This window comes from Callithrix jacchus, chromosome 5 (assembly GCF_049354715.1).
Source record: "Callithrix jacchus isolate 240 chromosome 5, calJac240_pri, whole genome shotgun sequence".
NCBI classification, from domain to species: Eukaryota; Metazoa; Chordata; class Mammalia; order Primates; family Cebidae; genus Callithrix; species Callithrix jacchus.
This window is the reverse complement of record NC_133506.1, coordinates 133,121,968-133,135,712: the sequence shown is the minus strand read 5'-3', so window position 1 is coordinate 133,135,712 and position 13,745 is coordinate 133,121,968. Positions and strand designations below refer to the sequence as shown.

At 54.0% G+C, this 13,745-nt stretch overlaps 1 protein-coding gene across 2 annotated transcripts in view; it reads right to left on the bottom strand.

Annotated features, from left to right (window-relative positions):
* SEPTIN9 (septin 9) overlaps positions 1-13,745 on the bottom strand; it is a 213,951-nt gene that overhangs the window by 183,859 nt on the left and 16,347 nt on the right. The window contains exon 2 of one of the 2 annotated variants that reach the window (XM_035301885.3): positions 5,669-5,725. The exons of the other annotated variant lie outside the window; for it this stretch is intronic. Coding sequence (XP_035157776.2) covers positions 5,669-5,725 — 57 coding nt within the window. The remainder of the gene's footprint in view (positions 1-5,668; positions 5,726-13,745) is intronic. 2 annotated transcript variants of the gene reach the window in all.

The following is a 13,745-nucleotide window of genomic DNA, read 5'->3' as shown; positions in this document are numbered from 1 at the left end:
TTGATGACATCTTGGCAGCCTGTTGACCTGGAGGTGCTGTGGAGGTAGAGGTCAAGGTCAACTCTGAGATTTCCTGCTTCTGAACCTGGGTGGGTGGCAAGGCTGACATCAGAGAAATAGAGGAAGAGCAGGTGCCCATGGGTGACAGAGGAAGTAACAAGCTACGGGTGCCTGCCAGAGCCCAGGGGCAAAGTCCTGGGGCAGTCAACATGCTGGTGGTCCCTTCCACGACCAGCTCCCTCCACGTGGCACACTTTTGTCTGCACAGCCAGGCGTGGGGCACCTGTTCATCCAACGCAGCTACTTTGTGCACTGAGGCAATGTGGCACGGTGCCCTGGGGAAATATCAAGGTGGTACTGCACAGGCCCCACCCTTCTGGCACTTTCTGTCTCCTAGGGATGGTGGCAGTTAAACAATGACAGCCAATTGTCAGGAGTGTCAGGCTCAGATTCACCAGTGGAGCAAGGCACTCCTTCCGGAAGAGGCCTGCGAGCCAGCGTAGGATGAAGGGAGGGAGGCAAGCACCAGCCCAGGGGGACCCCCAGCAGGGCTCTTTTCACACCTCCTTGTGCAGGTGTCCCCTGTGGGGGCAGAGACACTGAGGCTGCAGTGCTTGAGGGAGACTTCCTGTGGGTGGGTGCTGTCCATCCACAGCGGTCAGGTGGGGAGGTGCCCCAGTGTCCTGTGGTTGCCATAATGAAGGACCACAAGCTGCGGGGCTTGAAAAATGGAAGCGGCTCTCCTCCAGTGCTGGAGGCCACAGGTCCAAAATCAAGGTGTCAGCAAAGCCATACTCCCTGGGAAGGCTCTGGGATGGGGTGGGGGTCCTTCCTTGCCTCTTCCCGGGCTCCCCCTGGCCCGGGGCTGTGTCACACCACCATCTGCTGCTGACTTCATGTGGCTCTTCCCAGTGCGTCTGTGGCCTCTCTTCTTGTTTTAAGGAGGCCAGTCGTTGGATTTAGGGACCACCCTCATCCAGAATGACCTCATCTCAAGATCCTTAACCAATCCCATCTGCAAAGACCCCATTTCCAACTTCCAGGTCACATTCTGAGGTTTTTAGTGGACATGAGTTTGTCAGGGACGGTTCAACCCAGGACAGAAGGGATGCTAGGGATAAGACCACAAACCCCAGAGGTGATGGAGGGAGAAAGAGCGGGACTCAGCAACACAGGATGTCAGACAGAGGAGTCAGCTCCAAGGACCCCAGTGGGGACTGAGGGCCAGAGGGAGGGAAGCTCGGACACCATCGAGGTGAAAAGCTCTGTGCGCCGTGGGAACCAAGCAAACATCAGCTGGATGCTTGGTCAAGGAGGCGACTGCCCAGAGAGGCTGCCCGAGGCACACAAAGTGGGCAGATGTGGAAGGCAAACTGGAAGGCTGCTCGGAAGGGCACAGTGGTTAACATCTAGAAGGGCTGAGGGGCACATCCCCATAGCGTGGCAGATCCACCGGGGGAAACACACATGTTCCCGGCAGCACTAGTAACAGAGAAGACCTTCGGTGATGTCACCAGTGGGCCATGGGGCAGGAAAACTGCCTCCCCACACAGAGGGACACTCGCCAGCTGCCAAAATCAATGGACCAAAGCTACGTGGATCCCCACGGATAAGCCTCCACGCCCTCACGCTTCGGGCACGAGCAGGGCAGCCACGGACTCCAGTCAGGCACCAAGGGCGCAATGCTGACGACGACATTCAAGAGGAGACCAGGCTGGGTGCAGTGGCTCACGCCTGTAATCCCAGCACTTTGGGAGGCCGAGGCAGCGGATCACCTGAGGTCAGGAGTTCGAGACCAGCCTGACCAACATAGTGAAAGCGTATCTCTACTAAAAATACATAAAAAAAAAAATTAGCCAGGTGTGGTGGTGGGCACCTGTAATCCCAGCTACTCAGGAGTCTGAGGCAGAAGAATTGCCTGAACCCAGGAGGTGGAGGTGGCAGTAAGCCAAGATGACACCAGTACACTCCAGCCAGGATGACACAGCGAGACTCTATCTCAAAAAAAAAAAAAAAAAAAAAAAAAAAGGAGGAGACCTAGGCTGCTCAGATACACCACTGCGCAGCACAGACATGCCTGCCTGGGCCAGATCCCCATCCAAAGGGGTGAACACCATGGCAGGAGCGGGGCTGGGGTGGAGAGGAAGACCCGGGGCTGTGTCTGCAACTGCAGTGCCTCATTCCTTAAGCAGGGTGGTAAGTACACAAGTGTTTTGTTATCTTATTCTTTACATGTTTTTGTAGGTCTAACAATTCCTTTTTTTTTAGATGGAGTCTCTGTCACTAGGCTAGAGTTGGCACGATCTCGGCTCACTGCAACCGCTGCCTCCTGAGTTCAAGTGATTCTCCTGCCTCAGGCTCCCAAGCAGCTGGGACTACAGGTGCCCGCCACACACCCGGCTAATTTTTGTATTTTTATTAGAGACAGGGTTTCACCATGTTGGCCAGGATGGTCTTGATCTCTTGACCTTGTTATCCGCCCACCTCAGCTTCCCAAAGTGCTGGGATTATAGGTGTGAACCACTGTGCCTAGCCAACAATTCCATTTAAAAAAAAAAAAAGAGAGAAAGTGTGTGAACTGACCAAAGGGTTGATCGTGGTGTCATTTAAGCTCTTGCCAGAAATGTCATCCTTGGCTCAATCCCAAACACAGCCTTGAGAAGAGCCTTCGTCCTTCTGGGGAGGGCAAGGGTCCCAGACACAGGCGATCAGCCAGATGTGCATCTACAGAGAAGCTAGGCTGGGAGGACGGGAGGGCAGACAGTCATCTGGGGAGACCCAAGACACTGGGGCATCTAGGAATGAACTCCTGCCTGGAGCAGAGTCTTAGCAGCAAGAAGGCAGGGAGAAAGACAGAAGCAAGATGAGGAAAGGGTGTCTCAGGCCCACAGAGGAAGGACTCCATGTGTCAGCAGGCAGTCCCACACAAACCCACATCACCAGCTTGCAGCTTTGGGCTTCAGCAAATTATGCCTTAGGCTTCCAAGCTGAGCCATGATCACGGCTGCCAAGTGCTGACGGCACAGAACCCGCTGGTCTAAGCAGAGGGAAGTAACTGCTGGAGGAGGCTGTGTCCATGAAGCCCAGGGTGCCAGGGTCCCAAGATGCAACCCCCTAAAGCACTGGGGACCCTCCCTGCCCATTCCAGAAGCTGGCCAGTGAGAGGGAGGGAGATGGAGAGGCAGACCAGCTGCAGAACCGGAGGCAAGCTCCCCAGAAACACAGCAGCGGCTGGGCTGCCCAGTGGTTAGTACCCAACATGACTGCGATGGGCGGAGCCCTTTTAACCACAGCGCTGAATCACGCAGTTGCCCAGGGGCCTCCAGCCAGAGCATCATCCCCTTCTTCCCACATACAGTCCCATCCTGTACTGCAAGTAGCCTCACACGCACTCATAGGGACACAGCAGCCCTCATATCCACACGAGGTCCCACATCACCCACATGCACAGGCCACCCCCTCCGCCCCCACTCCCTGTAAAAAGCCCCCCTCTCCACCTTCCAGGCCTGGGGGTGCACAGCCCACAGGCACTACATCCGCCTATGGAGGTCGGATTTAGGAGGGGTCTGTGCTGGCCCCACTGAAGCAGGTTCAGGATCAGAATCAGGCTTTGGGTCCCAGGTAGCCAGCATGGTCTGGAACTGTTCAATTTCATAACCACTAGCCACTCATAGATATAAGTAGAAATCCATTTAAAATAAATAAATTAAATAATTCTATGCAAGTAAATGAGTGAATAAAATAAACATTTATACTTCAGGCCTGGCATGATGGCTCATGCCTGTAATCCCAGCACTTTGGTGGGGAGATCACTTGAAATCAGGAGTTCGAGACCAGCCTGGCCAACATAGTGAAACTCCGTCCCTACTAAAAATACAAAAATTAGCCGGGTGTGGTGACACATGCCTGTAATCCCAGCTACTCGGGAAGCTGAGGCAGGAGAATCACTTGAACCCAGGAGGCAGAGGTTGCAGTGAGCCAAGATCACGCCACTGCATTCCAACCTTTTTTCCAGCCTGGGCGACAAAGCGAGACTCCATCTCAAAAAAAAAAAAAAAAAATTCATACCTTGAGTGTGCAGTAGACCCGGTGGCTAAGTGGCTACCATACAGGGTGGTGGGGTGAGGGCATATAGAACAGATCCAGCATCTCAGAAGTTTCTACTGACGGGGCTGGTCTATAGCATGGGGTTGGTGGCTCCAGATGGGCATGAGCCCTTGCCCTTGTGATTGCTTTTGGTGGCAGGATTGCTTTTGGTGGCTGTCCCACCTGGTTCTGAAGGCAGCCCTGGTCCACAGGTGCTTAATTTTGTGGATTTCACTCTGGGCTCTGGGTCTGTATCCTTAAGTAACTTTTGTCTCCTCTAGAACGACAACTCCATGAAGCCACAGCCCCTGCCTATCTGCCACCATGTCTGCCACCGTGATGGCAGCCAGGATCCGGCCCCCAATTGGCCCCCAGCACACATGCACAGATGACCTCCCCATCTCCGCTCGTCTGCCACCATCATGGCAGCCAGGATCCGGCCCCCAGTTAGCTCCCAGTACACATGCACAGATGACCATGCCATCCCCAGCACACATGCACAGATGACCACGCCATCCCCAGCACACATGCACAGATGACCACGTCATCCCCAGCACACATGCACAGATGACCACGCCATCCCCAGCACACATGCACAGATGACCTCGCCATCCCCAGCACACATGCACAGATGACCTCGCCATCTCCGCCCTTCTCAGAGCTCCTCATCTCCTAAGGGAGGTGAGTCCCTTCATCTGTGTGACCCATCATCCTCTCTGAATAGCAAGGCCACTAGATGAGCACATTTCCCAGCCTGGCCGCTAAAAGTGACAGCCAAGAACAAGGTAGGCTCCCAGGAACAGAGGCGCTTATCACGGCCACACTTGGGTCAGGTGGGGGAGATCAGAGACACCAGTGAGGAGAAGAAGGCACACAGTCGCAGCCCCAGGGGGCAAGGGCTGGAGGCAGAGCCCCTGACCTCTCTGTTGTACTCCCCTTCCCAGGCTGCACCTGGTGGTTAGTAGAGTCCCTTCTAAGGCTATGAGCTGTAACTCCTGTCCTGAACAGCAAGCCTCAGAGCTCTGATTGGGGGTGGGTCTTTGCTTCCCCTCCCTACTGGTTAGTGTGGAAAATTTCCAAACACATGGAAAAAGCAGAAAGAATAGCACAGTGACCACTGCCAGAGGCCCGCTTACTTCCTAGATAACACGGGCCGGATTTGCTCTATCCTGGGAGCATCGTCCATCCTGCAAGTTTGCAGGGAGCCCACAGACACTGAACGGACACCGAGAGGCCACAGTCAAAGCCAACTGTCCATGGCATGCCTGTCCCCTCAGCACCTCAAACCAGACCCTCCGGCCCTATCCATCTCTCTGCTGTCCGCCACACACAAGCCTGCTCCCTGAGCCTGCGGGTGGCTGCTGCTGCCCCCACAAGAATCATCTCCAGCAGAGCAGCGTCGACAGGCCTGGAAGCCACCTGAGTCCGAAGCTGTCAAAGACGGCGTCTCCCTGGGAGACGGGCAAGTGGCCCCATTCATCCAGGGAGGCCAGCAGGGAAGGCAGGTCCCAGACCAGAAGAATGAAGAGGCCCAGCACAAACACGCCCATGAGCTGGGGCCAGGGTGGAACGAGCCACCTACCTGGGCCACTGGGGTCACCAAGCCTCCGGAGCCGGCCACTGGATGTCCGAGTGCCTCCTAAAGACAGAGACAAAGGGCAAAGGTCACACAAGGCCACTGTCGCTCTCCCTCTGGGTGGATGGTTAACACCGGGAGTGTCCTCGCCTCTGCTCCTGCTGTGAGCTCCAGAGCCAGAAACGGGGCCCATCTAGGGGAAGAGGCCCTACTCCCACAGATAACCCTAGCCCTGAAGGGATGACAGCCACCGCTGTCTAGGTGCTGGCAGGGCTGTGGGCCAAACCTTCACATACATCCTCCCTGAAGCCCCACTGCCCCCATTTTGCAGATGAGGAAGCAGAGTGTCACTTGCCTACAGCCACATAGTGAACAGGAGCTGCACACAGACAAGCCCACACCCATCGGACGCCAAACTGGGCCACGCCCAAGCGTGTCTCTGCTGGATGGAGTCTCCTCCTTCCTCCAGGTCCACCTGTCTTATGAACTGGAGTTTCCCTATACCAGGGTCTACAACTCACAGGCAGTCCTGACTGAGCCCCCTTCACTCCCAGGGCTGGGTGCAGCCAGGCTGGATTTGGGGATGGAGTGGGACTAGCTGTTTTCTCCTTTTGCCCCAGGGGGGAACAAAACCAGAGCCTCAGATTAATGCAGCCTCTTGCGGCACGTGCTCCCTCCGCCCACACACAGGCCTTGGCCCGGGGCTGCTCTTTGGAGAAGCTCATGGCAGGCAAGCCCTAACTCGAGGAGATTTGCCGAGGTGCTAAGCCGAGCAAACCCAAAAGGCTGCCAGGAAGAGTAGCCCTGGGAACACAGGTGGCTGCCCTACTGATGCAGAGCACGGCACTCTCGGGCTGTCCCCTGGACAATGCCATGCAGCCACCCTTCAGAGAGCTGCAGGGACACTCAACCAGCCCAGCCCCACCAAAGAAATAAGAGACCAGAGAGACCCAGAGACCTCCCTGCAGCCTCCACCATCTGATCACTATGCTGGCTGCTGGTCAAAGGTGCCAGTTCCTCCATGGAGCCCTGCAGAGAGGCTCTTGCAGCATCCATCCACCCATTCACCCACCTATTTACCCCATCCACCCATCCATCTACCCTCCCATGCATCCACCCATCCATCTACCCACCCATGCATCATCCATCCATCTACCCACCCATGCATCTCCCCATCTGCCCACTCATCTACACCATCCACCCATGCATCCACTCACCCATCTACCCACACATGCATCCATCCATCCATCTACCCACCCATGCATCATCCATCCATCTACCCACCCATGCATCTCCCCATCTGCCCACTCATCTACACCATCCACCCATGCATCCACTCACCCATCTACCCACCCATGCATCCATCCATCTACACACCCATCCATCTACCCATCCACCCACTCATCTACACCATCCACCCATGCATCCACTCTCCCACCTACCCACCCATCCACCCACTCATCTATTGATCCACCCATCCATCTACCCATCCACCCATCTACCCATTCACCTACTCATTCGTTCCTGTACCCATCCATCCATCTATCCATCTAACCATGGATCCCGTCCACCCCACCACCCCTCCAGGCATCCATTCACCCATTTATCCCATCCACCCAACCCACCCACCCATCCACCCACCAATCTACCTATCCATCAACCCATCCACCCATCATCCATCCATCCATCCATCAACCCATCCACCCGTCATCCATCCATCCATCCATCCATCCATCCATCCATCCTTCCTTCCATCCATTCCACACCCCACTCCTAAGCTGTGACCAGATGGAAACAGCTGCAGCCAGCTCGTTTCTAAAGGCTCAGAGCTGAGGTAGAGCAACCTACACACCTGGCCTTTGTGTCCAGCTGCCCAGGCCTATACCCATGTTTCATAACTATAGGACACCAGACTCAGCAACTGGCAGCAGAATGGGCACAGTGCATCCTTCATGGAACTGGTATCGACAAAGTACCCATCTCTACTAAGCCTGAGCTTCTCTGGTGCTGGGGGGATCCCCAAGATGTGTCCTAATTTTAGTCAAACCCACCCTCCAGGTAAAGCAATGCTGTGAGAAACACGTGTGGCACAACGGGGGTGTGGGAACCGATGCCTGGAGTAACCAGTGAGGCTTCACCGGGGCGAGGAAGACCAAGCTGAACCTTGAAGGAGGGGCCAGAGGCCGCTGAGCAGGGACACCCACTTCTGCTTGCTAGGGTCTGATGGCAGGCTGTGAGCTGTCCCTTAGCTCCAACTCATTCAACCCACAACTTCAGCCGGCAGGTGCTCCCGCCCCATTTCACAGAGAAGGAAGTGAGGCTCAGGGCTGCAAACTGCCCAAGGTCGTACAGCTGCGGAATTCACCTCCAGCACCCCCAGCCTGCCCCAGCCATGTCCATGACCTCACCCAGCATCCTCCTCTTGGTGCCAGCTCACTCTGCTCACTTCTGAGCAACAAAAACCCCACCAAGAAAACCCAGGGGTTCCCAGCCAGCCCCTCCAGACTGAAAGGCTGACCTCGGCGCAGATCTCCAGGAGACGGGGATGGAGGGGCCAGCATCTGCCTCCCAGAAATGACAGACCCTTTAAGACCGGGAGAGACAGCCCCGAGTGCAGCTCTGGTGGGAGGGGAGAGGAGCCAGGAGGAGGATGAACCCTGCTCCCAAGGCTGCTGAGCGGCACAGTGAGCCTGGGTCCCTCCAGCCCCAGCTCAGCTCACTTCCACGTTGGCTGAGAGCACCTCCTTCACACACCTGACTGGGAGCCACACCTCAATGACACGCCTGGGGTCACTATCCCCTGTTCCACACGTCCCCACGCGCAAACCATCAGTGCACCGCTGGGATGTCCTGCTGTCTAGGGCTGAGAGTGAACCACAGCTGTGCCCATAAACCCAACACATGCCACTATGGAAACAACGGGGGGTGAGGAGTGGCCAGCCCAGCAGAGAATGGGCCACACGTTCCTGAGGATCGAGTCACTTCTGGTTGAGACATCTCTCCAGGGGATGCCAGCCACAAAGGCTGCCCTGTCCTCCTGCCTGGGCCAGATGGACACCACCCCTGCCCTCTGCCCTCTGACACTGGGAAAAAGTAAAATAGAAGAGGTTCCATCCAGGTTAAACAGCCCAGGGCATCTCATCCTAGGAAGTGTGCTGGCCCACTCTCCCAAACCCAGCATGGGGGTAGAGAAACGGTGGGAAAACAGTATTTATCTCAGATTTCTTGGGTGGAGTTTTTGTTCTATTTACAGTGTTTATTTCTCTGATTGCCCAAAACGGACGTCTGGTGCCTGGCAGGCCTTGGCACAGAGAAGATGCAAAGCAAACTCTGTTCATAAGAAGAGGGCGAGAGCAGCCTGAGCGTCCCCTGCTCTCGAACAAACTGCCAGGCTCAGTGAGGCCACTGCCCTCACCATTGTTCCCAGGAAGAGACCTCTGGCCACGAGCAGCTCCAGTTCCGCTCCTTGGACCTGATTAGTCAGGCCTGTGTCTGAGTCCAGCAAAGAGGTAGCTGGAGAAGCCTCCAAGACATCTAACGATTCCATGGCTCCAGTTGAGAACTGAGTTATTTTTATGTGATTTTAAAATAAAACATACTCAGAAGGAGAGGAGATGATTGAAATCTAGCTGTCTGGAGTCATCCCACAGTATTTGAGTTTTGAGAGGCAAAGGAGGCAGGAAAGCCTGGAGTCAGTGATCAGAATTCGAATGCAGACCTTGCCAGGCCTTGCTGTGGGCCCGGGAAATGACGTCCATTTCTTGAGTCTCAGTTTCCTTGGGGACAGAGATGGTGCTTACCCATAGGTTATTCAGAGCAAATGGGGTCCCACAGTGCAAGCACGGTGCCTGGCACAAAATTAAAACTCAATAAATGATATTGTTTTTGTTTGTTTTTGAGAAGGAATCTCACTCTGTCAGCAGGCTGGAGTAAAGTGGCATGATCTCAGCTCACTGCAACCTCCGCCTCCCAGGTTCAAGCAATTCTCCTGCCTCAGCCTCCCCAGTAGCTGGAATTACAGGCCCCTGCCACTACGCCCAGCTAATTTTTGTGTTTTTAGTAGAGACGGGGTTTCACCATGTTGGCCAGGCTGGTCTTGAACTCCTGACCTCAGGTGATCCCTCCTGCCTCTGCCTCCCAAAGTGCTGGGGTTACAGGCATGAGCCACCATGCCTGGCCAGAGAGTTCTCTTAATGGGCTTTCCCCAATGCATGTAATTTGGGGAACATAGATAGAAGAAAGACATAGAGCATGAAAGTATTTTATTTGTTTATTTTCAGAGATGATGGGGTCTCAGGTAGCCCAGGCTGGTCTCAAACTCCTGGTCTCAAACTCCTGGTCTCGAGTAATCCTCCCACCTCGGCCTTGAGCTGGGATTCCAGGCACAAGCTGCCACACCAGCTATGTTTTCTTTTACCTGGGTTTTTGTGCTGGAATCTGGTAAGTCACGCAGTGGAAATGTTTAAACGGGCACTCAGAATCTGAGCAGACCCTATCTGATGTATCGTTGTTGTTAATGGTCTCGGAATGTACCTGCCACCCTGGCCTCCTCAAAGGTCTCTTCAGATCCTTCACTCCCCACCTGTGATGCAAGACGGCCACTCCAAACCCCTCTGGGGTCTCGAATAGACCAGACTTTTGAACTCCTGGGCAGAGCAGGGATGGGGCTGTCTCAGAGGAGGGTGACACTGCCACACCCCTGCTCTGCCCTTGTGCTGACAATGAATGAGGCCTGGGCAGTCTCTTCTCTATCCAAAGTCACCATTTTCTCAAAAGGGAGCTTTTTAGGACAAGGTATTATGAAACCTCCTTGTGCATAAACATCCCTTTTCAATAATGACAAGGAGTCATCTACAGAAAAGAATCTATTCCCAACTCTTTTATTAAAACTCCTGCGAGAGGCCGGGTGCAGTGGCTCAAGCCTGTAACCTCAGCACTTTGGGGGGCCAAGGTGGGAGGAGGGCTTGAGGCCAGGAGTTGGAGACCTGCCTGACCAACATAGTGAGACCCCATCTCTATTAAAAAATAATAATAAAGAAAAGTTTAAAGAGCTCCTGAGAGAGCCCCTGGGGAAACCTGGGCCATGGAGACCCTCGGCTGAGTCATCCCTGCCTCCCCCATTTCCCTGCACCTCCTTCTCACTTCGAGCCTGGGGTGGGGGCATCCAGGATACACAGGCTTCACTCCCCACTCTCTTTTTCTGAGGTTCAGTTTGCTTACAGGAGCTGTGAAGGGCTGGATCAAAGTCAAAGGTTTAAATTCCAGACTTATCTCCTACAACTAAAATACTCAAGCTTATCTCCAGAGGAAACTGAGATAAGGAGATAATGGGCACCTCCCTCTTCTCCTCCCCTCTGTCCTTGGCCTCTACTACCTGGAGGTGTACCCTGAAGAGGTACACCAGGCACCAGGCCCTCATGGCCTTGCCCTCACCTCCCCACCCCCACCCCCACCCCACCCGCCTCATAGAACAACCTTTCCCCAACCGGGGCTTTGGATTAAAGTCAATTTATTCATCCACGAGGTGAGCAACCCCCTTATCATGGGAACTTGCTTCTACAGGAGAATGAACACTGCAGAAGGTGTTATTCTCAGCAGAACAGCACCTGCCTGCCAGGCGCGGGGGCTCACGCCTGTAATCCCAGCACTTTGGGAGGCTGAGGTGGGTAGATCACCTGAGGCCCGGAGTTCGAGATCAGCCTGGCCAACATGGTGAAACCCCATCTCTACTAAAAATACAAAAATTGGTCGGGCGCGGTGGCTCAAGCCCGTAATCCCAGCACTTTGGGAGGCCGAGGCGGGTGGATCACGAGGTCATAAGCTCGAGACCATCCTGGTCAAAATGGTGAAACCCCGTCTCTACTAAAGATACAAAAAATTAGCTGGGCATGGTGGCACGTGCCTGTAATCCCAGCTACTCAGGAGGCTGAGGCAGGAGAATTGCCTGAACCCAGGAGGCGGAGGTTGCGGTGAGCCGAGATCGCGCCATTGCACTCCAGCCTGGGTAACAAGAGTGAAACTCTGTCTCAAAAAAAACAAATACAAAAATTAGCTGGGTGTGGTGTCATGTGCCTGTAATCCTAGCTACTCGGGAGGCTGAAGTAGGAGAATTGATAGAACCTGGGAGGTAGAGGATGCAGTGAGCCAAGATCATGCCACTACACTCCAGCCTGGGTGATAGAGCAAGACTCTGTCTCAAAAAAAAAGATCAGCCCCTACCTCAAGGCCAGGGGTCCCAGCCATCCCCCCTGGAAAGTAGAGGGGGCACTTGTGGCCCACCAGCTCCTGTGAGAAGGATAAACGTCTACCTAACTACAAAATGCCAAGCAAAGGAGGCAGCATGCTGCTTCTGGTGCAGTGCCCCTGGCCTCTGTTTGGGGTAGGGAGAGGGTTAAGGGGAGGGCTGGAAGCCAAAGATAGCCCATGGAGTCAGCCCCTCTCTTGGTGACCAGCCCCTGTCTTGGTGGCAAGCTGCCAATGCTATCTAGCCCCCAGGTTGGGGAAGGTGAGATCAGATCATGCCTGCCCAGGGCCTTGCTCTGCCTGCATGGGCAGCAGGTGCCCACCTTGCAGATGGCCTTGCACATCACAGGGCATCAGTGTCAGCCAAGGACCCACAGAGCTTCCCTGCAAAGTTTTACCAGTGGACATCGGGACTCTGGGACTCTGGGACTCTGGGCTTCCCATATAAAATACAGGATGTTCAGTTAAACCTGGATTTCAGATAAACAATGAACTTTTTTTTTTTTTACAATGAACAATTTTTTTCTAAGAGACAGGGATCTTGCTCTGTCACTCACAAGTGGGGACTCAGTGGCAGGATCATGGCTCACTGTAACCTTGAATTCCTGGACTCAAGCAATCCTCCAACTGTAGCCTCGCAAAGCACTAGGATTACAGGCACGAGCTACTGAGGCCAGCAAACAGTGAATCATTTTTAGGCATAAGTATATCCCAAATGTATTACAGGATATGCTTAATACTAAAAATTAATCCTTGTTTATCTGAAATTCAAACTGAATTCGTTGTCGGGGGAGATAATGGAGTAGTAGATTGACAGAGGAGCACAGAGACAGCTGTTTTTAATTCTTAGCTGACTGGAACCTGGCCTTTAGCTCCCTCGGGCCTCCTTACTGCACCTCCAGAGATGCACTAAGGGTGGAAGCCACCAGGAGGGAAATAAAAACACTAAGGTCTGAGTGTTAGCACTGAGCCACGTGGTCTTGGACAGGACTGCCCTTCTCTTGAGCCTCAGCTTCACATGCCACAGCTGGCCAATAGCTACAAAGTGTCAGAAGCCAAAGAGGCTACTCCAGGAGATAGATATCATCAAGCTGCAAAGAGAGTGAGGAGCTTTTAAAGCCACCTAGGCCAGGCACAGTGGCTCATGCCTGTAATCCCAGCACTTTGGGAGGCTGAGGCAAGAGGATCACTTGAGCCCAGGAATTTGAGATCAGCCCTGGCAAAGCAAGACTACTATCTATCTGTCATTATCTCTCCCTCTATCATCTACCTATTTATCATTCTATGCCTTTAATCCCAGCTACTTGGGAGGCTGAGGAGGGAGCATCTCTTGAGCCCAGAGTTCAAGGCTGCAGTGAGTTGTGATCACACCACCGCTCGCCAGCCTGAGTGACAGAGACCTTGTCTACAAAATAAAATAAAATAATAAAGTCAGCCTGTGTATTGGATTGCATCTCATTCCAAAGCACCAAAGTGGGAAAGGCCAGGAAGAAACAAAATACAGACAGGCAGGAGGAGGAGGTTCAGAGACATGAGACAAGACACTGACCCCCATCTCCACATACCTGTGGGGCATCCTGAGCCCCAGTCACACACCCAGGTGAGAATCTCTGCACTAGCAAAAGAACCAGCAGGAAACCATCCCATATCCCATGTAAGGCTTTCCAATAAACAATGAATTCAAGGCTGAGCTGCAGCTCATCCATCACTGCAGCTGAGCTCCCTATAGCAGCTGTGGTGGGGAAGGCTCCCCAGGAGGTCAGAGTAAACCAGAAACATCCATGGCACACCCTCCAGCCCCCTTTCTGCCATCAACCCACTTCCTCAAGTAGAGGTTTCT